Raw genomic sequence first — 25,694 nt, forward strand, 5'->3', positions numbered from 1 at the left:
TGTTGATCTAATCTGCAGTATTAAGGGAGATGACTCAAAACCCTGTGAATTTACATTGTTATGTGTCACTCATTTGAGTTCTTGAAACATATTTACTTATAGGACTCTAATAATTTAAATAATGTTTAATAATGTACTATTTGGTTTGGGTTTGTGAAATATAAACCTCTGTAACATTCTCAACTGGAGAGAAAACAAAAGGAGAATTGAAATTTAAGGCTTTTGTTAACGTGATGATGAAATGGACAATTAATTATTTACAATAACATTTTACAGCCAGGTAGGCTACCGTACACACACAGTAGCCTACCTGCAAGCGCACACACACACACACACACACACACACACACACACACACACACACACACACACACACACACACACACACACACACACACACACACACACACACACAGTGCTGTAGCATATCTCCCTCTACCTCAGTGGTTCTCCACCCTCATGGTTCCTTGAGGGGGGTTCCAAATGGAACCTTACATGTACAGGTCCATTCGGTTCCATTTGTACACTCTCAGAGTTAAGGGGGCCCTTGAAATAATAATAAAGTAAAATAAAACTTTTTGAGAACCACCGCTCAGGTCCGCTTACCTCATGCATGTGCAGAAACATATGAGCATAATTATACTCAGCCCTCTGTCCACACATACGTGGTCAAAATAACCCCAACGATGCCTCATTTATGCTCCGTCGGCACGACGGTGTCGCGCGCGGGAATAGCAAACATCTAGCTCACAATGCGTCTTGTCCGCGCCACGTTGTGAGCTCACAGGTCGGGCTATCCTCATCACGCTGCACCGTCGCATGCGACAAAGTATAAACGGGGCTCGATTCAGCCCAGTATGTCCAGGTAGACGGGCGAGGCCTTGGCCAGGCTTTGGAGCAGAGCGTAGATCTCCTTGATGTTGAGTCTCATGTAGGGCTCTCTCTGCCAGCAGCCCAGCATCAGGTCATACACCTCCTTGGGACAGGCCCGGGGGCGTTGGAGCACGCGGCCCTGGGTGATGCATTCAATCACCTGGAAGAAGAAGGAGACAAAGCAGAAGAACAAAGATGCTTAAAGTGGGGGTGCAATGGCCTTTTCTGAAGTTTCATTCTGAAATGCTTTTCTTTTTTTTCTTTTTTTTAATCCCATGATTTTGTAACCCTTTTTTTTTCACCCAGTGTCAATTATCTAATTCTAATCTAATCCTGGGCTCTACGCTTCCTCCACCAACCTGGGGAGAGCAACGGACTGACCTCATGCTTCCTTCAATGCATCAAAATGCGTCAAAATCGCTTCCCCGGGTTGGATGTAGCATGTGGAAGGAACACTTTATTCCAACCAGTTCCTACTTCCTTTCCCTCTATCAGGCGCCCCAGCTGGACAGGTGGAGGCACTTTAGAGATCAGGATTACCAATCAGAGCGTCACATACCTTCAGGCTATGGGACCCAGACAGCCAGCTGAGATGTTTGCTACTATGTGGCTTATTTCTAACCTATAATGTTTTCAGATATACATATTTTACCGTGCTGATTAAGTTTAAAATGAGTAATACACTGTCATGGATGTCATCAGTAGTTTTCAGCTGTGTTTGTGTTATCTTAACCACTAGACCAAAGGGATATCCCCATGGACTGGGGGAGATATTTGACCTTTGAGGCCATCAGGCTGATCGAGGCTGTGAGCCACTCTGCTACATTTGGAGGAACGCGCAGCAATGGGAATAAAACTGGTGAATGAAATCAAGATTCATTTTTATTCATGCTCGACATGTCATCACGCATCACGTTTTCGTTCAAAGGAAGTAATTAAAATTGGATTATGGACTTTTGATATAAATATACACACAAATGGGAATTTTCCCATTGTTTTGGAATCTATTGCTAGTTATGAGGACCACGGATATGCTCCAGAATGTGAAAAACGTATTTTTCACTTCACTACGTTCGTTCGATGTCTGGACCTTTCTTCAGAGGGGTGATATAACTTACAATTTTACGTCATTCTGAACTTCTGATTAGGGTTAGGATCCGGAACCCGATCCAATATTGAGGAACCGGAATCGGTTCCATCACATTTGGAACCATTCCTGGAAGAGGTTTTTTATCACACTGTGACTCTCTGAGCTGTGGACAATGGCGGTGGTTCTCAAACTTTACATTTTCGAGGACCACCATAACTCTGATCGTCTATACATTACAAGAAATATGGAGAAAACACAGCTATACAGACAAACAGCTAAATATTCCCTCCAGAATATGGACACTAGGGTTTATGTGGTTAAACAGTGGAGAGACCAGTATGAAGACAGTCTGTTGGTTTGCAAAGCAACTGAACTAACACACAGTCCCAGCACTGTCCTTCAGTGGACAAAACCTTTTGGCTTCTTTGGCCTCTATTACCTAACTCCCCTGGGTCTCTCTGTACTCTTTTCCCTTCTTTTGGCAGCTATACTGCAGGGTTTGGTAGCTTTCTCTGCTTACTGTGATTTCGAGAGTGCCTGCTTATATTGTAGTGCATATTTAGCAAAAATGCTAAGAATGTTATTGAGAGTAGTATGCTGTTTCAACAGTTGTTATGTTTGATGTTTACCTGGTATCCTAGAAGATTATTTGGAGCACTAATTGTTCTCTTTGCTCTCTACTCAAGTGGCCGTTTACACTGGGGTGTGTTGACTAGAATCCATGCCTTTTACTCTCAAGTGCTTTTACATTTGCACTTGTAGTAAGTCGCTCTGGATATAAGCATCTGCTAAATGTCTAAATCGTAAAAAAGTAAAATAAAAATGTAAATATTAGCGGCCTGGCAAAAGCTTAAGCGTACAATCTAATCCTTGAATCTTCAACATTCCACAGCTGTGCAATAACAGGTTGTTCCTTTAATATGGGGTATATTGCGGCGGAAGTGGCTCAGGAGGTACAGTCAGTGGTTGCTTGGGAATCGGAAGGTTCCCGTTTGACTGAAGTCTCCTTCAGTAAGATACTGAACCTGTGACTGCTCCCGTTGAGCAGATTGGTGCCTCGCATGGTTTCCTCCACGTCGATGTGTGACTGTACAGTAATTGTGCTTAGGATAGAGACACCATCACCGTGTTTTTGTGCCAGGTGCTCTTGTAGAACCACACCATAAAAATAGCAAATAAACTTGTCTCTTTGCGTATAGTCTCTTCTGTGCAAGTGAGACAAGACTTGAGAGTGCGTGAGGCCGAAGCGATCATCCTGTCTGCATGAGCTGTGTTCAGTGCGTTGTCTGCCAAAATGAATAAAAAACAAATGTTGCCGAGAGCTTCTTCAGACGGGGTGAAGAAGATAAAAGACCCAGCAACATTGTTGATAATGCAGAGACAGCAGACAGACAGAAAAGACGAAATCGATGTCAGTAGAGTTGGATCGTTACTTCCCAACCAGAGTAACCCGGGTGCAGTACTAAGTTCCGACACGACACGTGTTTTGGTCCTACAGTCATTAGACCAACAACCTACCTCTATCCCTAACCTAACCATAACCGCAAGCATGGGAGCAGCGCATGTTCGAGCGCTAGTCCGACCGTTGTTCCCGCATGTCGGACTAATGCTCCGTCGGAATTGCGTCCAGGATCCCGAGAAACCCTCAAAGTACGAAGGAATGGATCCGCGACCCATTTGTACATGTCAAAGGTGAGCCGTCCATGTTCGTGTTGAAAGAGGATCAACTCCTTAAAAGTATGTCTGAGATGTAACCTCATCTCTGACAACCTTCCAGGTTCAAGTCCAGGTTGAATGTCCTGAGATGGCCACAAAAGCACTGAAAATGGGTTCTCAGCAATGACGGCAGAAATCTAACAATAATAATGGTTCTTGAAATAGATAATCTTGCACAAGAACCTCATATGAAAATGTTTATGTATATAGCTAAGCTATTGTAAAAGCTGAGTGTAGCAAACACCAACATGAGATACAGCAGGTGGGGCACGTGGCTATATCTCCAGTTCTCCAATAGCTTAGTTTTCATTCAGTTTTTGTCAGTGAAAAAAAGGTAGTTGATGAACATTTTTCAACACTGGTGTAATTAATTCTCTTGTGTAACAAAAGCGTTAAATCTGACCTCGTTGTTGGAGAGCTGGTACCAGGGCTGCTTTCCATAGGTGAAGATCTCCCAGAGCACCACGCCCAGGCTCCACACGTCGCTCTCGGTAGTGAAGCGTCGGTACATGATGCTCTCTGGGGGCATCCAGCGGATCGGCAGCATCGTATGACCGCCCACCTGAAGACACACGCACGCACGCAGGCACGCTCGGCACACACACACACGCACGCACGCACGCGCACACACACACACACACACACACACACACACACACACACACACACACAGAGCAGAGCAGTGTGCATCAGTAAACTGAACCCACAAGGCCTGAGCAGCACTGAGTTGCAGTGGTGGAAAGTAGTACATTAAACTTAAGTACTGTAATTAAGTACAATTTTGAGGTATTTCCTTTTTTCAGTACTTTTACACCACTACATATGAGAGGCAAATATTGTACTCTTTACTCTGCTACAATTATTTGCAAACTTTAGTTACTAGTGCAGGTATAAATTATTATAAAACATACATTAACCACTTTAGCCCTGTTTAATATAAGCTATTTACAAGCTCACAGCGCGCCACATCGCAACACGTTGTGAGCCCGTAGAGCTGCTATTTATAAAACATTATAGTAAAAACTATAATAAAATGTATAAAAAACAATAAAATATGTTCCAATGGATCACATTAGTTATTGTTTAGTCACAAGCTTTGTTAATAATCTTCATTGGTTCAATATTAATTGAGTACTACAGACGAAAAACAGGTTAAGTCCAAATTTTATTCTGACCCCTCTACGAAAAGGCCTCGTTGTCCTGACCCCTTATCCATCATTTATACATTATGGATAAATTGTGTGGACTTAAACTGTTTTTCGTCTGTAGTACTCAAAACCCACAGACAAACTTAGACACCATCTTTCAAAAATAGCTGATCTACAAGCACACAACGCGTCAAGATGTGACACGTCGTGAGCTTGTGGATTGACTATTTTTGCTACCTTTGTGTGAACACTGTAATATGACTAATTAAGTGTCACACCTCGCTCCTCTGCCTTTGAATTTGAGCATTGACTTAGGTCCAAACCACTGGACTAATATTTGGCTTGACCTTAATGGTCAAGAAAGGAAGTTGTTGTTACTATAGTTGCCTTTGTACTTGTTTACTAATACTGCAGTCCTTCGGACTTATTCTGTTATTCTCTGTATGTTCAGTATTTTGCCTTGTCTTCCTGTTCTGTTTGGTTTTCTGTTACTCTGTTGGTTTTGTGTATCTTATTTTGTAGTATGATCCCTAGTGTTTCCGGTCTGCCTAGTTACTGTTCCCTACCTTGTCTCACCTACCTTAGTTGTGATGTGTCAGTGTTTTCACCTGTGTCCTCTTAGTTCTGTTAGCCTATCCCGTGATTGATTGTATTTTGAGTTCACCTGTGTCTAGTTAGTCTTTGTCTATTTATATACCCCAGTTTGTTCAGTTCCTTGTCAGATCGTCATTTCATGTCAGCGTGTATACTGTGTCCTTCTTTGCCTGCCCCATTTTATGGGAAGTTTTAAGTTATAGTTTAATAAACATCCTGAACTGTGAATCCTGCCTTTTGGTCGTACTGCTTTTGGGTCCTCTGAACGCACCCTGATACTAAGTAAAGGGCATTAATTTACAAATAAAACATTCATAGTTGAAATATGGATATACGTACATGGTTTCTGCCCGACACTAATGATATGCCAGAGAGACGAACCAAAGACTATTAGGATTGACAGTTTTGTTGTTGTCAAAAATGCAAATGAATTACATGAACAAACTATGCCTTGAATGTACGGCATTATTCACATAATGTGTGGCATTATACTCAATGGGAAGTTTTACAACGTAGTTTCATGAGTAGAGACCACTGAGGCCTCTGCTTATCACTGCCACGCCCTGTGTTTAATCACCTCCCGCCTTCACTTAGCGGCCACTCCCCATTCACAATCACTTGTATCCACTACACCTGCCTCCTCTCACCACAGCCAATCCCTGGTGCAATCACTACAGTATTAATACACCTGCGATATCTCTCAACCAAGTTGTTTAGGGGAGTGCGGACGGGCGGAGAGCAGGAGCTGATGCGGCTATGACAGGAGGTGGCGGTTTGTTTAAATTATGGCATCACGATATGCTGGTTGTGGCTTTGATGAAGAGGCTATGAAAGATTACAGACCGTATTAGTAATCGGGGTCGGATCACTCGGATGGTGAAGAGGAAATAAGCGTGGCTCAAACACGAGAGATGGAAACAGATGAAGATATGCATGGAACTGATAACAAAAGGAAAAGAGTAGGAGGCGCACAAACTCAACTCAGCAAGAAGGGAGTTTTGTGGTTGGGATGAGAGCACAGAAGCAATTTGACAGCATCTTTAGTGAACCACAGGTTGTGGGAAAGTTTGTTGAGCGGAAAGTGGGAAAAGTAAAATCAGTAAGGATTGGTGATTATACAATGCATGGACGGCGGTCAGATGAGTAAAGCTCAAAAAATCTAATCATTTAATAAATTCCCAGTGATTACATTTCAGTTGGGAGGTTCTGAAAGTAAGATCAAGGGAGTGGTCAGTGGAGTGCCATTGTCAGTAAAGCCAGATGAATTTCTTGAGATTGATAGAGTATGTGATGCAAAACGGCTGACACGGTTCAGAGAGGGTGAAAGAGAGGAAACCAAGTCGGTTTGTTTGACGTTTGAAGGGGACAAGCTAAACAGAGCGAGTTTACTGCATGCAGTTACTTGAGTTTCAGGGTTCAACCATTCATACGGGCACCACTCCGGTGCTTTTGCTGCCAACAGTATGGACACGTCGCTGCAGTGTAGAGGAATTAAAAGGTGTGCGAGATGCAGCGAGGGAAACGAGGAAATCAAAGGGAAATCTGAAAGAATAAAGATGATTCTCGATGCAGCAAGGAGATTTCTGAAAGTTGATGACGTCAGTGGAGAGGGCCTGGACAATGTGTTGAGGGAGGGGTTCATGCCTACTTCGGGTCCGGAGTAGAAGGACTATAACGGAGCGGTTGATTATTTATTATTTTAATTTTATTTATGGTAATCAAAGTAAAGTGGGTGGAAGCCAATATTGAAGTTATGGAAACAAAATGCAACTTTTGGATGCCAACCGCCGTTAAACCCCAAGAAAAAGAAGAAGAACCAAGTTATTTGTTCTGCTTCGTGACAGACCAAACAGGTTGTGTGTACTGCGCTTGTAGATCGGCTATTTCTGCTATTATTTGCTTCAAATTTGTAATCCTCCGGCCTCCACTTCAACCTCCTCCTCGATTCTCCCTCTTCTTCCCTCTGTCTCTATTTCTCTAGGAATCCAGGGGGGACGGAGCAGAGACGACCAACCGCTCATCCCGAGTAGAGCAATGATGGCTGTCAGCTCCAGAGACTACGCCCCCACCCTGAGTCTCGCCCTATCTTGGGTTCCTCACCCTGTTCCACATTCATCCGGTCTCTAGTGAAACTCAGGTAAAAAGAAAAATTGCCGCCCAGGCGGTGGCATAACCGTCTGGGCACCCGACTGGTAATCCAGTCGCAGTGTGCCGTGGGTTCGACTCCCGAGCCCGACACGGCCTTTACTGCATGTCTTCCCCCATTTCTCTCCCGTTTCCTGTCAGCCTACTGTCTGTCCCTTCAAAAAACCAATAAAAGGCGTAAACCGCAAAAGAATATCTTAAAAAAAGAAAAAGAAAGATTGCCAGTGCAATTTCCACTATTGGCCCATAATACTTGTAGAATGAATGCAGATTATGAAATGTGCATTTAAATACCAGCCAAGTAAATAAAGTACTTCTATACTTACAGAGCTATTTATTGAAATGTATGTTATGCTTGTAACTTGTAGATTCCTAGTCACACAGAAGGTACACATGCTGTTAGCTGGGAGCGACCTGTTGAAGCCAGCTGTGTGTTGGTTGATCGTCACAATGGCGAGTAGGAGACTAGGAAATGCGGGAGTGAAATTACTGCTGCCGAACGAAAACATTGTGAAACTGAGTTACATGGCCGGTTAAGACTGATATGAGGATGAGCTTATGGGAATTCCATGGCAAAATGGAAACGGTGCTAGACAATGGCATGCACCAGCACCGGTCATGAAAAATAAGGTTGAAACCTTGCCACTCCACTAATTCAAGATTTTGGTTTGATTTTGGAGTTGTAGTTTCTTCAGTTGTGCGTTTCGTTTTTTGTTTGTGGTCCCGATCAAATTAAAACCATAGATTCTTCTGCAAGCTCGTCCCCTTTTCCATTTGTGGCTTTTTACTGACCATGCTCCCACTTTGTGACAAATGGTGGCAGTGCTGAGATTCATTGAAAATGGAGGTGCCCCACAGTGGTGTAAACGTGGCCAGTGGTGGTAAAATACTAAAAGTCCGGAATTCAAAATTTACTTACTAAAAGTCAGTATTTTCCAATTGTCGAAATGATAAATGTGTGGAGGGCTGAAGTGGCCAAGTGGGTAATGGATGTTTTGTGATAATAATCAAAATCTACAAAGTAACTAGTGACTAAAGTTTAGAACCATTTAAGTCAATACTAATTATCCATAATAATAAATTATGGATAAGGGTTCAGGACAGATAGAACTTTTGGGGGAGGGGTCAGACTAAATGACGGACTTAAGTGTAAAAAAGTGCAACATACTGTATGCCTCTGAGATGTAGTGGAGTAGAAGTAAAAGCACTGAAAATTGGATAATACTCCAGTAAAGCAAAAAGCTAAATACCTCAAAATTGTACTCAAGTGCAGTACCTGAGTAAATGTACTATAGTTACTTTACACCAGCGAACATGGCAGTGTTTCAGAGGAGGAAGAGAAAGAGAGAGACAGAGAGAGAGACAGAGAGAGAGAGTGTCTTACTCTGTAGTAGTCTGTGCTGTACACATCTCTGGACATGCCAAAGTCTCCGATCTTGACCAGCAGGTTCTCCCCCACCAGACAGTTCCTGGTGGCCAGGTCTCTGTGGACAAAGTGCTGCGAGGCCAGGTAGACCATGCCGGCGGCGATCTGCTGGGCAATGTGTAGCATCTGCGACTGGGTCAGCTCCACCTGGATGCAGTGCTGGCCGTCTGCCATCAGGACCGCGTCGGGACCATGCGACCTGCCAGTGGTGGAGACGGTAACAAGGGGTTTATCCTTCTATTATTAGAAACGGTTGCACACACCAAGAATGCATTTTTGAATTATTTATTCTCTACATTACGAATGGACAGACGTTTCGACTATCCAGCCTTCATCCAGGCTGGATGAAGGCTGGATAGCCGAAACGTCTGTCCATTCGTAATTTAGAGAATACAAATAACATCACAGAACACGTGATGAATTCTGAAAATGTTCAGGTCATTACTTATTATCATGGAAGATTCTGGGTGACCCTTCGTGGGTCGAAGACGAGCCGACAGAATCAAAGGTCATGCAGTGTGGAGTCCTACCTGAGGAACTTGTTCAGGTCTCCGTGCTTCATGTATTCAAACACCATGATGAGCGGGTCACTCTCCGAACACACGCCATAGAAGGTGACGATGTGCTCATGCTGCAGGTTGGTGAGAAGTTCTGCCTCTCTGTAGAAGTCTGCACGGCCCGTCTCACTGGCCTCCTTCAGAGTCTGAGCACACACACACACACACACGCACACACACACACACACACACACACACACACACACACACACACACACATATACATGTCAATTCAATGTGGTGTAAATGTTTATTTATTTATTTAGCTTTTATATTCTGATAGTAATCATTGCTATAGAGCCAGAGTGTTCGTTCAGTAACAGCGGGTCTCCTCCAACTCTCCAGCTCTCATAGATTTTTTTCAGGCTGGGATACAATTTCCGGATCCCTGGGGGGACTCCGGTCCACTAAGTATAGGATTTAAGTGGTTAATTGATTGGCTGACAAGTACATTGATTCTTAGGGATGGCCATTTAAAAAATAGCAAGGATTGACAATACTTTAGCTGGAATTTTCAAAAGGTTTCAAATGTTTTCAAAATGTTTGATGCCTGCAGGTTCAAAGTGGTTAAAGGCCCACTTCACCACTTTTCAACATATCTTCAAATTATATAATTGGTCCTCACTAATGTTCATGATAAAATGCCACACATCTTTTCTACTCGGTCTGTGTCTCATAGCAGGGCTGTGAGCAGTTTAGTTCAGAAACCCGTCCACCAGTGACATCACCAATGGGGAATCCAAACTAATAGAAACGGCAGGCTTTCTATTCCTGAAAAGTTGCAATGCGATAATGGAAGCCACCGTATCACGATAATAAAAATCTAATTAGGCTATATATATTTATTTTTTTAATATTTTAAAAAGATTTGCCTAACGATGATGCCACTGGTGGACGGGTTTCTGAACTGCCCACAGCCCTCCTATGAGACACAGACTGAGTAGAAATAAATAGTCGTATTTTATCATGAACATTAGTGAGGACCAATTATATGAAGATAAGTTGAAAAGTGGTGAAGCGGTCATTTAATAAATGTATGGTTGCAGACGGAAAACAAAAACAAAACGTGTGTATATAACATTTGTGTCACATGTCACATAATAATGGATTAAGATGCACTCAGCACCAGTCAAGATCAGATTCAGCAAAAAATCATTAAATGTGAATTTGTGATTTTATTTATTTATTTGAGAGTGACAGAACATATTCTCGAACACGGAAAACAAAACTACACTACAGTGGAGTTGAGGATTACAGTGTAAATTTAACAATAAAACAAGACATTACAGGAATAAACTGATACAATCCTGGCTTCCTGATGTGTGTACACTACCTTCACAGCCACCAGGATCTTGTCCTGGTCGGGTGTCAGGTTGTAGCACTCAGCCAGGAAGACTTTCCCAAAGGCTCCTTCTCCAAGCTCCCTCTTCAGTACAATGTTGTGTCTCTTGATGTGTTGGACGACTATGATACAAAGGCATACAACAAATTCACGTAGATTATTTACTATGAATGTATACGTCAGTATGAATGAATGTGTTGTGTTGTGTGCGTGCGTGTGCGCGTGCATGTGTTGTATGTGCTGTACTCTTCTTATCATCTTTGGATAACAGGGACATTGTCTATGAATACTGCAGCCTCAGCCCCAGAGCCTCAGCATTTCGGTCTATCACTGCTATTAGATTTATTACAGGCCGAGGCGCTGAATATGACACTCATCACAGTGCTCTTTATGGTATGTTTGGTTGGCCTTCAGCTTACAGAGAGGCACAACAATCATCACAGTGCTCTTTATGGTATGTTTGGTTGGCCTTCTCTTACAGAGAGGCACAACAATCATTGGTATTCATTTATTTTTAAAACCCTCTTTGGGAAACTTCCTTCTTATCTGTCTGGGATGTTGTCTTGGAACAAATTGTGAGCTATACAAGATCAAATGGCTTGTCCTTAAGGTCCCCCGGGTTTACACTGAGAATGGCAAATCTCCTTTTTCTTCTAATGCCTGAAATGCCCTTCAATGCATTTTAAAACTTGTTTCGGTGGCATCTTTTGCACAGTTCTGATATATGATCACACACCATTGTGTATCTGTACTCCGTAGGCTATGGCCCTCATTTATCAATCGAGTGTAAAATCTGCCACAGATTCGAGTGCAGGTTTCGTAGTACACCCACGTCGCCACGGCATTTATAAAGTGATCGCAAACAGCTGATCCTTCCTTAATTTCGTTCCGACGTTAATAAATGTGACGGCTGAAATCTATCTGGCACGCCCTATGAAATCAAGCCTCGCCCTCGTTTTTGTGACAGGAACAACGGCAATACGATTTTGAAACCATGGTTACATGAAGAAAAAAAAATCCCTCGCTTGCCTTTCTGCCCCCTTTCTCATACACACACAGACGCACGCACACGCAACTTGCAATTTGTTGTATCTTAAATAAATAAACCGCATGCATGAATTAAATAAAGCTGTCTGTTTCTCCTCTCGCTTCGCTTCCCTTGCTGCCTCCCTTGCTCCTCACCCCCCCCCCCCCCCCCCCGCACGCACGCACGCACATATCGCAATTTGCAAGCAACTTTCACTGTGTGTTAGTTGTATATAAAATTATTAAAATGTTTATTCATTTAATATACAACAAGATTAGTGAACGAAAACCTGAACCTGTGATTATGTGAAGCATTAATTAAATAACATTGCTCACGTCATTGGAATGAGTTTCAGCCCGTGACAAATGCTGTTTTGCAACTCTGCATCTCCTCCTCCGCTCCTGTTCTGGGGCTACCGGTATGTGCTCATGCAAAACACTGTTTAAATGGCTTAAGCGTGTTTTTAATTGCGCGATTTTAATAAGCTTGCACACTTGGAAATATGATAATATCCTACCAATTTCATATGTCATGCTTTTACAAAATATATTTTTTTCACATGTAGCTGGCTATTATTAGTTTTATACATTTTAGGAGTGAAAACATATGTTTAGATGCCTGTGACAGCCTCTCAGCTGGTCAAACAATGCTGCTCCGCTGTTCTACGACAGAAAAACAGGTGAGGACAAAACGACAGCTCCTGACCAGACGTGAGTTTTGAACTTTGTCAAGTTCAATTTCAAGCTTTGGCGGAAATGTTAAATGCCGAAAATGTCCAAAACCCATATTTTGGCGTACGCGGTTGATAAATGAGGGCCTTATGTGTTAGTCTACTTTAACTTTTCACAATTTTGAAGGTACTGATGGTAACCTCAGTGCCTCTCTAGCATAAATAAATAAAGGTTTGAAATGTAATATACATGCGTGCGCCTGTACATGCATGTCTCTTGATATCATTATGTGCAATGAATGTCCAGTGTACACTGTCCAGTGAACTGTGTTCAATAAACCTATCTAACAAGTACTGTACACGTGTAGGTTACATTAGCCTACACATTGTTAGAGCAGAAGTCACCCAAAGTCGTAGCTATTACAATGTAGCAGGAGGTTGTTTATGAACATTGCGTCCGACGCTCACTGACCCCTCGCGTGGATTTATCAGAAAAGGAGCGGGTTACCAGACATTTGCCGAGCGCGGCAGTAACTCACATGTGTCCGGTTTCAGCATGCTGCCAGGGTTGCGGAAGTACTGCGGGTTCTCGATGACAGGGATCTTTGTCATCCCAATGATCACGGCATCTGGTCCCATCTCCGAGGAGGACGGGGTGTTGTTGCCATTGGAGACGTGATGGAGAGGGCTGGCAGAGTCGTCGTCGTTGCTGATGACAGAGGAGGAGCCTGGAGGAAGCGCACACACACACACACACAAATAAAGGGATTAAATGGGTTTTATCGAAACTAGCCAATCTATGACTCACAGTTTATAAGATTGGCTATTTTTGCCAAATGTTCACCTATTACGACATGCCCAAAATTAGGACACTACAGTCACGCTAGGATTTAAGTGGTTAAAGGTGCCTCAAAGAACCATAAAAAATGTTCTTTGAGTCACCATTTCTGGTCCCTCAAAGAACTTTGTCTTTGACATAAATAACAAAGTGCTCTAGAACCATACGAGGAAACATTCACTAAATAAAACGGTTCTTTAATAGGTGAAAACATATAACTTTTTAAAATATATTTTTTTGTTTTTTATTTGTGTGTAGTAGAAGAGAAGAAACATGAGGAGGAGGAGCGATGTTGATGATCTCATCACGGTTGGGTGGAAACCTTGTCCAAAATTCTTACTTTTCAGGAAAAAGAAAAACATGTACCAGTATTTATTCACACACTCTTGTTAAAACATTTCATTGTTGCATTTCCCCTATGTGCCAAAGATGTAAGATAACAGAAGGCTGCCTATTACATATGTTATGGAACTGCCCACTTTTAATTGATTATTGGAAGTTCATCTTGTCTACTGTCTCTGATATCATAGAGGTTGAAATACCACATGATCCAAGAATTTGGTTACTGGGTGACGTTACATTGATCAACACAAATTTCAACAAAGCATACTTTGTGTTACTCGCCAGTACAGCTGCGAAGAAAATCATCTTGGTTAATTGGAAATCTGAAAAATCACCTTCACAGAGACACTGGCTGAATGAGCTTTCATCATACTGTACCCCTGAAAAGATACTGTACAATGTAAGAAGAAGGCCTGCTACTTTTGAAAAGATATGGGGCAGGTTCTTTGAGGTTCTACCTTCAATATCTCCTCTGGGTTGATTTAGTTTTAGTTTTTATTTATATTGTTATTTTCATGTATTTATCTGAGTTGTTGCTGTCAAGAGGTGTTGTATACAATACAGAGTAATGAGAGCTGTGTAGTTTTCCTTTCTGGGGTTGGGGGGTGGGTGGGGGGGGTTTGTTTTTACTTTTCTTTTTTGAGTTTGTCTTGTCTTGTTTAAAAAAAATAATAATCATGATTCTGTAATTCATTGTTGTAATTATCTGCATTATCAATAAATAAATCTTAAAAAAAAACAAAAAAAACACACATTTCATTGTTGGTTTTCATGTATAAACCCTACAGAGAGACTTAAGGCTCATACATAGTCTGGATTTTCGGTGGTGGGGTGACCACCAAACTACAACATGACGTCATGAGCCGCGGTGAAGAGCAAACCACCACCACCGCTCCAGCCCTTCTCTCTGTTTTTACTCACCACCGCTCAACGTTATTTCAGCTCCGGTGGTCAGCTCACCACCGGAGCGGTGGTCACCTCACTACCGAAAATCCAGACTATGAATAGGCCTTAAACCAGTGTTTCTCAACCTATGTACCGCGGCACTTTACTGTGCCTTTGAAATCTCCAGGTGTGCCTCGAGATTTTGACCAAAAGTAACACTAGCCCTCCCCCGAAAGCGATAGATAGGCGTCCTATTGTTGCGTCGTTGTTGTTGTCACACGTCTAAATAGACATGCGAAAACAACATGACGACGGAACAATAGACTCTTCACTCTTAACGACCATCGGCCATAGAAATGTTAATCGCCTGGCAACTTTACTGTATAAATGGGGCACAGCACAGACATTTCGCTCCCTCCAGAAAGACACCACCAGAACCCGACAGCAGCACACACAGCGCCGCCGAGTCACCTCCACCTGACGACGGCACAGCAACAACAGCAACAACAACGCCTACAAAGAAAGCCCCTGCCAGACTGTACCGCGATGATTACATGAAGTTTGGATTCACGTTTACTGGGGATAAAACGTACCCGATTCCGCTGTGTATAGTTTGTGGATTCAAGCTTGCAAACAGCGCATGGTTCCGAGTAAACTGAAGCGCCACCTTCATACCAATCATGATGAACTCGCTACGAAGGACAAACACTTTTTCGTGAGCTTGAAAGAAAAAAAGGAGAAAGACACAACGAAGCAGGCAAGTCTCTTGATACTTGAAAGAATATCCAGCTATCACAGCCAGCGCAATGGCAGTGCTGCTCCCCTTTTCCACAACCTACCTGTGAGCTTAGCTTTTCAAGCCTGACTTGAAAATGAAGAGCTCCGTGTCTGTTTGTCCAGCATCCAGCCAGGATAAAAACTCTTTGTTCAGGAAAACAAGCTCAAGGTTCACACTAAGACAGAACTTGTCAAAAATATTTACTTTTCTTTTTATCAATTGTTTTTTACGATTTTCTTTGTACAAAAGTGCTCAAGTTTAAGACCATTGTATTGTGGCAAAAGATTTTTGTTCTTGTTTTTACAACTCCTTTTTTTATTTAGAAGTATTACTTTGCATTGACAAATTGAACATGTGTGTGCTACATTTTGTATGAGTTTTCAAAAATAAATTCGTGAAACTGAGGCACTGTCTCTGTCCTTTTCTTTCTCTTTAAAGTAATTTGACGAGTGCTGTCATGTGTGTTTTTAAAAGTATATTGGGTTCATATATATATATATATCATATATTATATATACAGTACACACACCATATATCTAGGTGTGCCCCGAGATTTTTAGGCTATGAAAAGTGTGCCCCGGGACAAAAAAGGTTGAGAGACACTGCCTTAAACCACTTTAAAAAATGTTATGAAAATAGCAGACACACATAGAACACACCTTCTACAGTATAAAAAGGTTTACCTTTAAGACCAAACTTGGAGTTTCTTCCATATTTGAGAATGATCACCATCAGAACACATCCTGTCAGGGCAACGCCAGCAATGCCCACCACGACATAAACCTACGCCGAATAAACAAAAACAATACACTATCAGTCGTAACATAACCTGACATTATGAATGCATTTTACATCTTTTAGACCATCACTGCCAGCAGATCTACACACATTATGAGCTTGTAGGCCTGCTATTTTTTACTATAATTAACACTGTCATACGAGAAAGAATAAGATATGTTAATGTATATCAATAACAATGTCAATAAATCAATCAAAGCAGGATCACTTACTGCTATACTGTCATCCAGTGGGGGGAGGGGCGAGTCTGAGAAAATATACCAAACACAGCACATGTATTGGCAAGGGACAAATATTCATTCCTTCTATTGCACATAAACAAATACAAAGCTTTGTGGTGACTTTAAATACTGATTCTAGTAAGAATATAATCTTTATCGGGACATGATAATTCAAGAAACGGGTCACCCCGCCTCTCTCCATCTAGTCTTGAGTAAACGCAAAATAAATGTTCAGGTGGGTCACCAATTTCTCCAATCAGGAAAGAGAACCCATGTATCAGCTCCAATGTTATATTGTTGGCTGCCATTCCAATTTTGTCTGCTCGTGTATTTGCTTCATCACTTCCAATGTAACATATTTCGCCTGTATCCTGTATGAGTTCTCTCTCTGATTTGGCTTTCTTGGAGTAGTAACTGTTGGATTAGCCCCATCTGTGATCTCACCCATAGCTCCTACCGTAGCTCTAAAGACATTGTTTAGTGTTGCCATCTAGCGAATTGGGCATCGGGGGAATAAATATATTTTTGACCTATTTTACTATTCTCTACTCGGGACCCCCAGGGTCCTGTGAAGTCACTGTCCCCAGATGACAGTGACTTCACATGGCCTTTAAGACCTTTTTAATACCTCAAAAAAAGAGAGAGAAAGAAAAGAAAAAATAACATTACTTCAGTATCACAATTGTGAAGGAGGTATTGTCATGTTCCTATGGATGTCTGGAGTAAAAACAGGGTGGTAAAAGGATATTCCGCTGAAAAAACAGCCCTGGCAGTCAAAGCGAAGACTGGCCAATCACAGCCCGTCCTCGCCGGACATGCTTGCAGAGACTCTTGGGTAATGAAGTCAAAGACTTTGGCTGCCATGTTGATTGTGTGAAAAGTGGCCACTGTGGTACCCCAAACTACATAGTGTGCCACTTTAAATCAGTTTTCTTTTTTGACAGCTGGTGCAGAATTGAACAGTTCCCAGTCAGCAGCAGCTCTACATTGAAGGGGTGGTCACAGAGTGGGCTTCTTGGGTGACATGTATAGCCATGTTGTGTTACGTTGACGTACCGGTAGTGTCTGTGTGGCAGCATGACAAGAGACACAAAAAATACAAGACAAGAAAGATTAGCGGTTATCACTTTTTCAATGTTTTCTTATGCCACTTTCATTTACCGCAACTGTCTATGCCACTGGTCCTCAACATGAGGTCCGGGGACCACCAGAGACTGGAACCAAATGGACCCTTAGCCTTATGGGTCCATTTGGTTCCATTATGTACACTCTCAGAGTTAAATTACACTGAGGATTTGTACGGTGTAGATTGGGGTCCCAGAGATAAACATGGTGGGTCTGTGGTAATGGATGAGAATCACTGGCCTAAGTCATACTGTAGTTCAATTTCATAACTTACATAATTCAATACAGTCCGTGTTAGGAAAATACTTGACAACAAGACATACCTGGATGAAACATGTCAGTGTTTTAACTCCATTACTTACAATAGTAATTGGGTTCTTCTGAAATAAACAAAGAAACACACACAAAAAAGAAACGTTTACTCAACATGAATTGTTCTATGAACGATCAAGAAGTTCATGGAAGGAAAGACTTGAAAAACTGGAGAAACAGACCTGTGCTTCCAATGTCAGGATGGTCAATGAAATGAGCAGAGACCTTGGCAGAGACCTCGCCAAACTCGTTCTTAGCGACCAGCGTGTATTCTCCGTTATGGATGTGTGTGGGGTTGGCTAGCTGCAGACAGCCATGGTACTCGCTCTTCGTGTACAGGTGGATCTCGGTGTAGATGTATTCCTTCTGTGAGGAGGAATTGTGGTACAATTATACTATATATTGTATTATATTATTGTGTTATTATCAAAAAAAATTGTATCTCTTATTATTAGATGAGCAGTTCCATTGTTGTCTATGGAACACAATGGAAACGAGCCTCAATCAATAAATAAATCAATAAATAAATCAACAAATCAACAAATCAACAAATCAATCAATAAATCAATCGTCAATAAATAATTCAATAAATCAATCAATCAATCAATTCTGTTCAACTTTTGCCATATGTTTTGAGACCTCTATACACAGGCCTGGACTCTATTGTTTAGGCAGGGATTCTCAACTTTTCGTAACTGGCTTTCGAGAAGGGCTGGTTTAGACAGCTTGGTCCCGTGATACAATTAAGCCTTCCTCTTTGTATACAACTAGACTCTCTCCCTGCTTTCCCCCAATAACGACTGTATAACCACACCAAATGTTTAATGTACTCCCAAGAGCTCATGTATTTAATAATTCTATTTTATAACATGAAGTGTCTCCAAGTCCATTTGCAGGCAGAGGTGGGACGAGCTTAGTTTCAAGCTCCAAACAAGTCCTTGTTGAAATGTATCAAGTGAATTGAAAAGACTCAAGGCTCAAGTCAAGTCATGAGTCATTGGTGTTAAAGTCTAAGTATGTTTTTATACCATGATTGTTTTTTACATATTACTTTTGTTATATTATCATTAAAATCTTAGTGTTTTGCCAATTATTAAGCCCACATTCAATGCCCTTGTAGCCCAACTGTTATTATAAAGATGTCTTGGATTTTCATGTGTTCCTTGGTTTTTAGTTACAGTTAGTTAGTGTTTTACTTCTTTGTGTTACTGTGATTTTGTAGTCTGTATTTTCCTTGTTTCGTAGTTGCAGTTCTGCTTTACACTGAACCTTTATTTTGTAGTTTTGCTTTGTGCTTTCCTGTCTGCCCCTGTAGTTCTGTTCCTGTCTTGTCTCACTAGTCCTGTGATTTCCATTGTTTCCACCTGTGTCCCCTTGGTTCCCCAGCCTATCCCAGTGTTGATTGTCAGTGGTGTTCACCTGTGTCTAGTTATCCCTTGTCTATTTATATGCCCTTGTGTGTTCAGTTCTGTATTGATTCGTTGTTTGTAGTCGCTGTGTTCAGTCCTGTTTTTGAGCTTACATGTTCCAAGTATTAGTTTCTTGTGTTTCCTCGTGCCAGTTCCCTGTTTCCCTGCATTGTTAATAAAGCCTGGATCTTGCACCTGAATTCTGCCTCAGCTGCTACTGTGTGCACTTGGGTCCTACACCTTCTCTGTCCAGCACAGTCACAGTCTGTCTCACATCTGCACACAACATTACAAGCACAGTGCATCTACCGGCACTGGAAAAACTCTAAAGTCATCAAATGTGTGACTCAAGTCGAGTCTCAAGCCCAAGTCTCAAGTCAACACCTCTAGACAGTAAACTGATACAGAATATTCCAGGCCACCTGCTCCTTGAGGGGCCGATCGTCGTGGAACCACTTCAGCTCGGGTGTGGGGTTAGCGATGACTGTGAAGGGGATGCACCAGTGGTGGTCTCTCTCTGGCTGCAGCAGTGACTGGATGATGGGGGCGACTGACACACACACACACACACACACACACACGCACACACGCACACACAGCAGGAGAGGAGAGGAAGAGTGATAATAACGGGATACCGGGAAACAGACACCAGGAAGAGAGAGGGGGGTGAGAGAGAGCGAGGGGCTTCAAATAGAGAGAGAGAGAGACAAAGATATGTCCAGATTGGCAGAGGAGATGCATTTTTAGGCCATGTGTCCACCAAAGCATTTTCTATACCTATACTGAAAACACATTGTGATTTTCTTTTTATATATCTCTGACACCCCAATCTACACTAAATCCTCAGTAATTATTTTACTCTGAGAGTAAATCAATGATTGAACCCGACTAAAACGCTTATCCAAATGGCCAAAGTCGAACATTTTATATCTCTCATCGGCCAGATAAAAACAACAGACGTGCACGGCTCAGCGCAGAATAGACACTCAGCGCCTTGTCACGCCGCGGGCGTTTCTATCATAGAGTAAACACTCATACTTAAATTGGAAAACCATTCAAAACAACAGACAAAAAAAACCACTGCTTTGGTGTACACTAGCCCTTTATAGGGAAGAGGAGGAAAAGGAGGACCATGATCACGGACAATCTGAGCGTTGACACAGGGGAAACGCAACGCAGGCTGGGGGGGGGGGGGAGGAGGTGCACGAGGAGAGATGGTGACACTAAACGAGCGGAAGGAAGAGCCATAGCCAAGAGGAGCTTTACGAGAGGAAGAGTTACGATGACAGGACACGGGTACGATTCAGTGAGATCTGCAGAGTAACAGCAACAATGACACGGTAACAAATGTTTCGCTTACAGTCGTCCGGTTTCCAGTTGGTCCCCAGCTAAACGATGGAGAGTTGGTATAACCAAATGGACCCTTATTACATCTTTATCTCTTGAGAGCATGAAATGAAACCAAATGGACCCGTACAGGTCTATTTGGTTTCATTTTATGCTCTCAAGATGCTCTATATGTGAAGAGCAATCAACCTAGCATAAAAGTAGCCAGAGGTAATGTTCAATAATAATGTTTCTGTTATATAACAACACAATAACAACAAAAGCAAGTGTCCTTACAGAGGATATTGAGTTCCAGGGTGGCCTCAGTTTGACCAACCACATTCTCAGCAGTGCAGTAGATGACTCTGCCGTTATCATCTGGAGACAGGCCTGACAGGATGAGGGTGCTCTTCTGATCCTGGGGATCCATCTGGAAATTTTATATTACATTATTAAATTTATCATATCATAGTTGTAAGCATCATAGTCAACCTAACGGTCCGAACCTAACAAAGCTACTCAACCAAATTCCATTGCTGATCACAGAACTGTGATCAATACATTATGACATTATTGAAGAAGAAAACATCAGTGAAAGTCAGCTGTTTGCCCAATAGATATTAAAACTGGCTTAAAGGAGGACCGGAGAACCGACAGACGGCCCTCTGAAAATGGATTTTCTGTTTACTAGAGAGACGAGGAGACCCCTTTACTGAACAAACTCACACTCAATATCTTTTACAAGAGAAATATCACTTGCACCCGTTTCAACAGCCTCCCAAACAGCATAGCATAGACTACTTGGACAAGACTCTGTTACCTCATAGCGGGTGGAGAGTGTTTCAAAGCTCCACAGGATCTGTGGTGGAGGGGAGCCTGAGGCATTGCACTCTGCTTGGACATTACTGCCCCCCATCATGGTAATGTTGTCGGGGGTCACCACTACCCGGGGAACCTCTGCAACACACAAATAATATCCAACACATATGGGATGCCTTTTTCCTGGAATTGTTCTCTGATTCAACCATCTCTCTCTCTCTCTCTCTCTCTATAAGTGAAATAGACATGTTTAATACATTTTCAGCGTCTCCAGTAGCACAGAGGGCTTACTGTAGTGTACATTTTTAACTGATTTGTCACATAAGCAGGTTTAGGGTTAGGATTGACCTTACCACAGTCTGGTGGAGTTAGGTTAATGAAGGTCCTCTTTGCTCCAGCATCATCTGTGCATTTCAGCTCCTGACTTTCACTTTCATCCTGTGGTCTCAGTTTGATCCACAAGTTTTCACACACACAGTCCAGAGGATTACCGGACAGGAGCAGCCTAGAAAACACACGCACGCACGCACGCACGCACGCACGCACGCACGCACGCACGCACGCACGCACGCACGCACGCACGCACGCACGCACGCACGCACGCACGCACACACACACACACACACACACACACACACACACACACACACACACACACACACACACACACACACACACACACACACACACACACACACACACACACACACACACACACAATCTGTAGTAACTCTGAGGACCCCCTAGGGGTACCTGTTGAAGACCCCTACGTAATGACAGCTTCTTATAAAAATGACACTTACGAGTAAGTTGTGTCTAGATTTTGAAATGTTCTCCAGGACAATGTCGATAGGTTATTGTCTCTGAGATTTCTGAAAGTTTAAAGCAATTTCACAACAAAAACATTCCATGAACATTATTATTAACGTGTTATGTGAACAATACTCCTGAAACTAAATACGAAACATTATATTGTAATAATCTTTATAATACTGAAAGGATTACTAGGGCTGTCACGATCATAACATTCTTCATACAAATAATCATGATTAATGATTTAATTGTGCTTTTGGCATTGAATATTGGATTAACAAAAATAAATAACATTTCTGATTCCTTTGTAAATAAAAACGGCTCTGGGCATGACATGACAAATTAATAACTGAAATATAGGCCTACAAAGAAATGATTGACAATGACCATCCTAGCCCACCCACTCTAATCAAAATAAATCATGTATGAACATTAGTTAAATGTATATGGAAACGCTTGTGAACATTTCTCCTTACACATATTGAAGTCTTGTGTTGTTGAAAAAGGCATCTGAGGATATTGACGTTAATCTTGTTTTTGTCACCGTGCTGTTGAAAGTGGAGACAGTTTATCAGGTTGTTGATATTTGTCATTTTCATGTTAGCAAAATTCCACTATCCCATGAATAACAGAATATAAGTTATACTTACAGGTTTCTGAGATTAATGTAGTACTTCAAGCTGGTGTCCTTTATGTCAAATAGTTTATTCTGATTGGCAATGTATCTGTTAAAAATAATATTAACAATACTCATCATGATAATGTTCTTATCATCATATTATACAATCTTAATGTTTTAACAGACAATTTTGCAACATTGCAGATGTTCTCAACAGATCAAGTATGGTTTATTATGAAATGTCATTGTACTATTGTAATACTGTACCTCACAATCCTACTCAAATGAATAAAACACCTGATGAACCTATACAGTATTTCAATGGAACTAAAAATGAAGTAAAATCACACATTTTAATTTATAAAATCAATTCAAAATCAAGCATTATTGTGCAATCTCACTTGCACGTTTTGTTTACGAAGCACAATGTCTCTTTGAATATAGTTTTTTAATCTAATTCATTTTCCAATGAGAATCATGTAGAACACAGAGGTTTGAATGAGCATCCAATTCAATTCAGCACTGTCTGCATTCTCATATTTCTTCATAAGGTCTCCAAGACATCTGGTTGTCAAGCTAATGTAGAGGAACACAACATGATCTAGAGCATGTTGTGTTTACCACCATTATACTTCATCGTATAATGGTGTTGGGTGAAAATAGCCAATCTATAAGCTCACAGATCAGATGCAATGTGTTGTGAGCTTGTACTGTATATCTACTATTATTGGTCTCTATATCTTTATCTCTCTCTCACTCAATATGGATTAAATATGGACCAGTCACTGTTCTATTTTATCTCCAAATTGTAGAGAAAAGGAGTATACTCCAAGGAGTATGCATGCAAAGTTTCACAACGATCATTTTAACGGTGCCGGATATTAGCTGCTCACAGAAGGACGTACAGACGGACGGACAGACACACACACACACACACACACACACACACACACACACACACACACACACACACACACACACACACACACACACACACACACACACACACACACACACACACACACACACACACACACACACACACACAGACAGGGGGCGGGAATTAAAACATAGTCTTGGCTTGGCGGAGACAATAATTATGTATTTAGTAACTTTTGTAAATAAGTTGTATTGTGTGATATGAAGGGTTAACTTTGAGTAACACTAAACTTGCAGTGGGTTCATGCAAGGACATGCCCCCTCCCCCCAGTTCTAACTGGTGCATCTTTCCACTTTGGGTATTTCTTGTGTGTGTGCGTGCGTTTATGTGTGTGTGCGTGCGTGCGTGCGTGTGTCGTGTGCTTGTTTGTTTACACAAGCTTTTTCTGAATATTATATTTTACTTTAGACACTGGATGCTTCCAATGGGTATATCCTGTTCACTGGTACACAGACAGTACACTTTAACTACATTATAATGTAATGACCTTCTCTAATGACATGCTGCATGCATATGATATACCGTAGTTTGTGACAAGATATTAATATCTATGGAGGTGCTGTGGTGTTGTTTGTGGTAGGTCCTAACATCATGTACATACCTGCTACTATACACGCTCTGTATATCGTTACAGTCTGGCAGAAACCTCTTATTTCCATATTTTATTATATTTAAAATTATTTATTTTATTTGTTTCACATAAAAGCAGCAAAAATAGCAGAGCTTGTAAATTGGGTATTGAATTTGAATCCTGAAAGGTAACAGTATTGGATAATGGACATATGAGACAATGATAGTATGTATACTATGTTGAATATTTGATCTTTTTCTTTTTTTTCTTCTCTTTACCTCTCCTGCTCTACCATACGTCTATATCGTCTCACGAAAACTATACAAATTATGGAGCTTTACTCAAAAAAATAATTTCACCCACTTAGTAACACCCTAACAGTAACATCCTCAGTGTTTATTTTCCATTCGTTACTCTGAAACTCTATAGGGGTCCATTCTGTTTTCACTATATGTTCCTTTCCCATATCTATCTAGTATACTCCAATACAATGCTACAAATATATTATAATGTTGCTTAAATTAATGTGTGATGTTGCTTCTATGTTTGTTATGTGCACATTCTCATATTTCTGAGTTTCAGCATGTTTATGGACTGGTATATATTCTGTTGCTTAATATCCCATGCAGACAGCAGGCTGCATGCCAGAATCACAATCACATACATGCAGAAATCATTTACATGCATGCACTGGACATCATGCATGGTTTGTAAAAGAAGCATTGGTTCATCCATCCGCCTAACGTGCACCATATACTTTTAGACCACACACACACACACACACACACACACACACACACACACACACGCACACACACACGCGCTCACACACACACACACACACACACACGCACACGCACGCACACACACACACACACACACACACACACACACACACACACACACACAGCTATCACCATCCCACGTTTGTGATTTGACATCATATCTTTGTGTTAAGACAGCTCTAGGTGGCTTGGAATCAAATCATCGCGTGTTGTTGGACTTGTCATCATCATATCATTATTATTATTATTAGCCTTCACATTGTTGACAACCAAATAATTATGCACTAGGCTATATAGTAAGTTCACAAGCTTTTTACACACTTACATTTCGGTGATGTTTTCCATGTCATCCATGAACGCGAGAACAGGGAACTCCTCGATTCCAGGTACAGAATCAATACATGCGATTCTCGAGATGCTGCAAGTACAGGATGCAGGACAAGCGTCGCTAAACCTCCACAGCCCCATCAGCACCAAAACCAAACCCAGGCGAGCCGTTCCATGATCCCCCACGTTGGAGTCCAT

General features: G+C 41.6%; 1 protein-coding gene across 1 annotated transcript; it reads right to left on the minus strand.

Moving 5' to 3' along the window:
- ntrk2b (neurotrophic tyrosine kinase, receptor, type 2b) lies at positions 1-25,694 on the minus strand (the record flags this gene model as incomplete). The annotated part of the gene is made up of 18 exons (XM_083793046.1): positions 1-1,033; positions 4,083-4,241; positions 8,951-9,191; positions 9,523-9,695; positions 10,883-11,013; positions 13,128-13,316; positions 16,115-16,214; positions 16,442-16,476; positions 17,938-17,955; positions 18,070-18,253; positions 19,719-19,846; positions 20,920-21,052; positions 21,443-21,579; positions 21,795-21,946; positions 22,245-22,313; positions 22,731-22,802; positions 22,905-22,979; positions 25,495-25,694. The coding sequence occupies 18 exons, from the start codon at positions 25,692-25,694 to the stop codon at positions 848-850; spliced, it is 2,382 nt and encodes a 793-aa protein (XP_083649172.1). The 3' UTR covers positions 1-847.

The sequence above is a fragment of the Protomyctophum parallelum genome, assembly GCF_964188405.1.
Source record: "Protomyctophum parallelum genome assembly, chromosome: 21".
Taxonomy (NCBI): domain Eukaryota; kingdom Metazoa; phylum Chordata; class Actinopteri; order Myctophiformes; family Myctophidae; genus Protomyctophum; species Protomyctophum parallelum.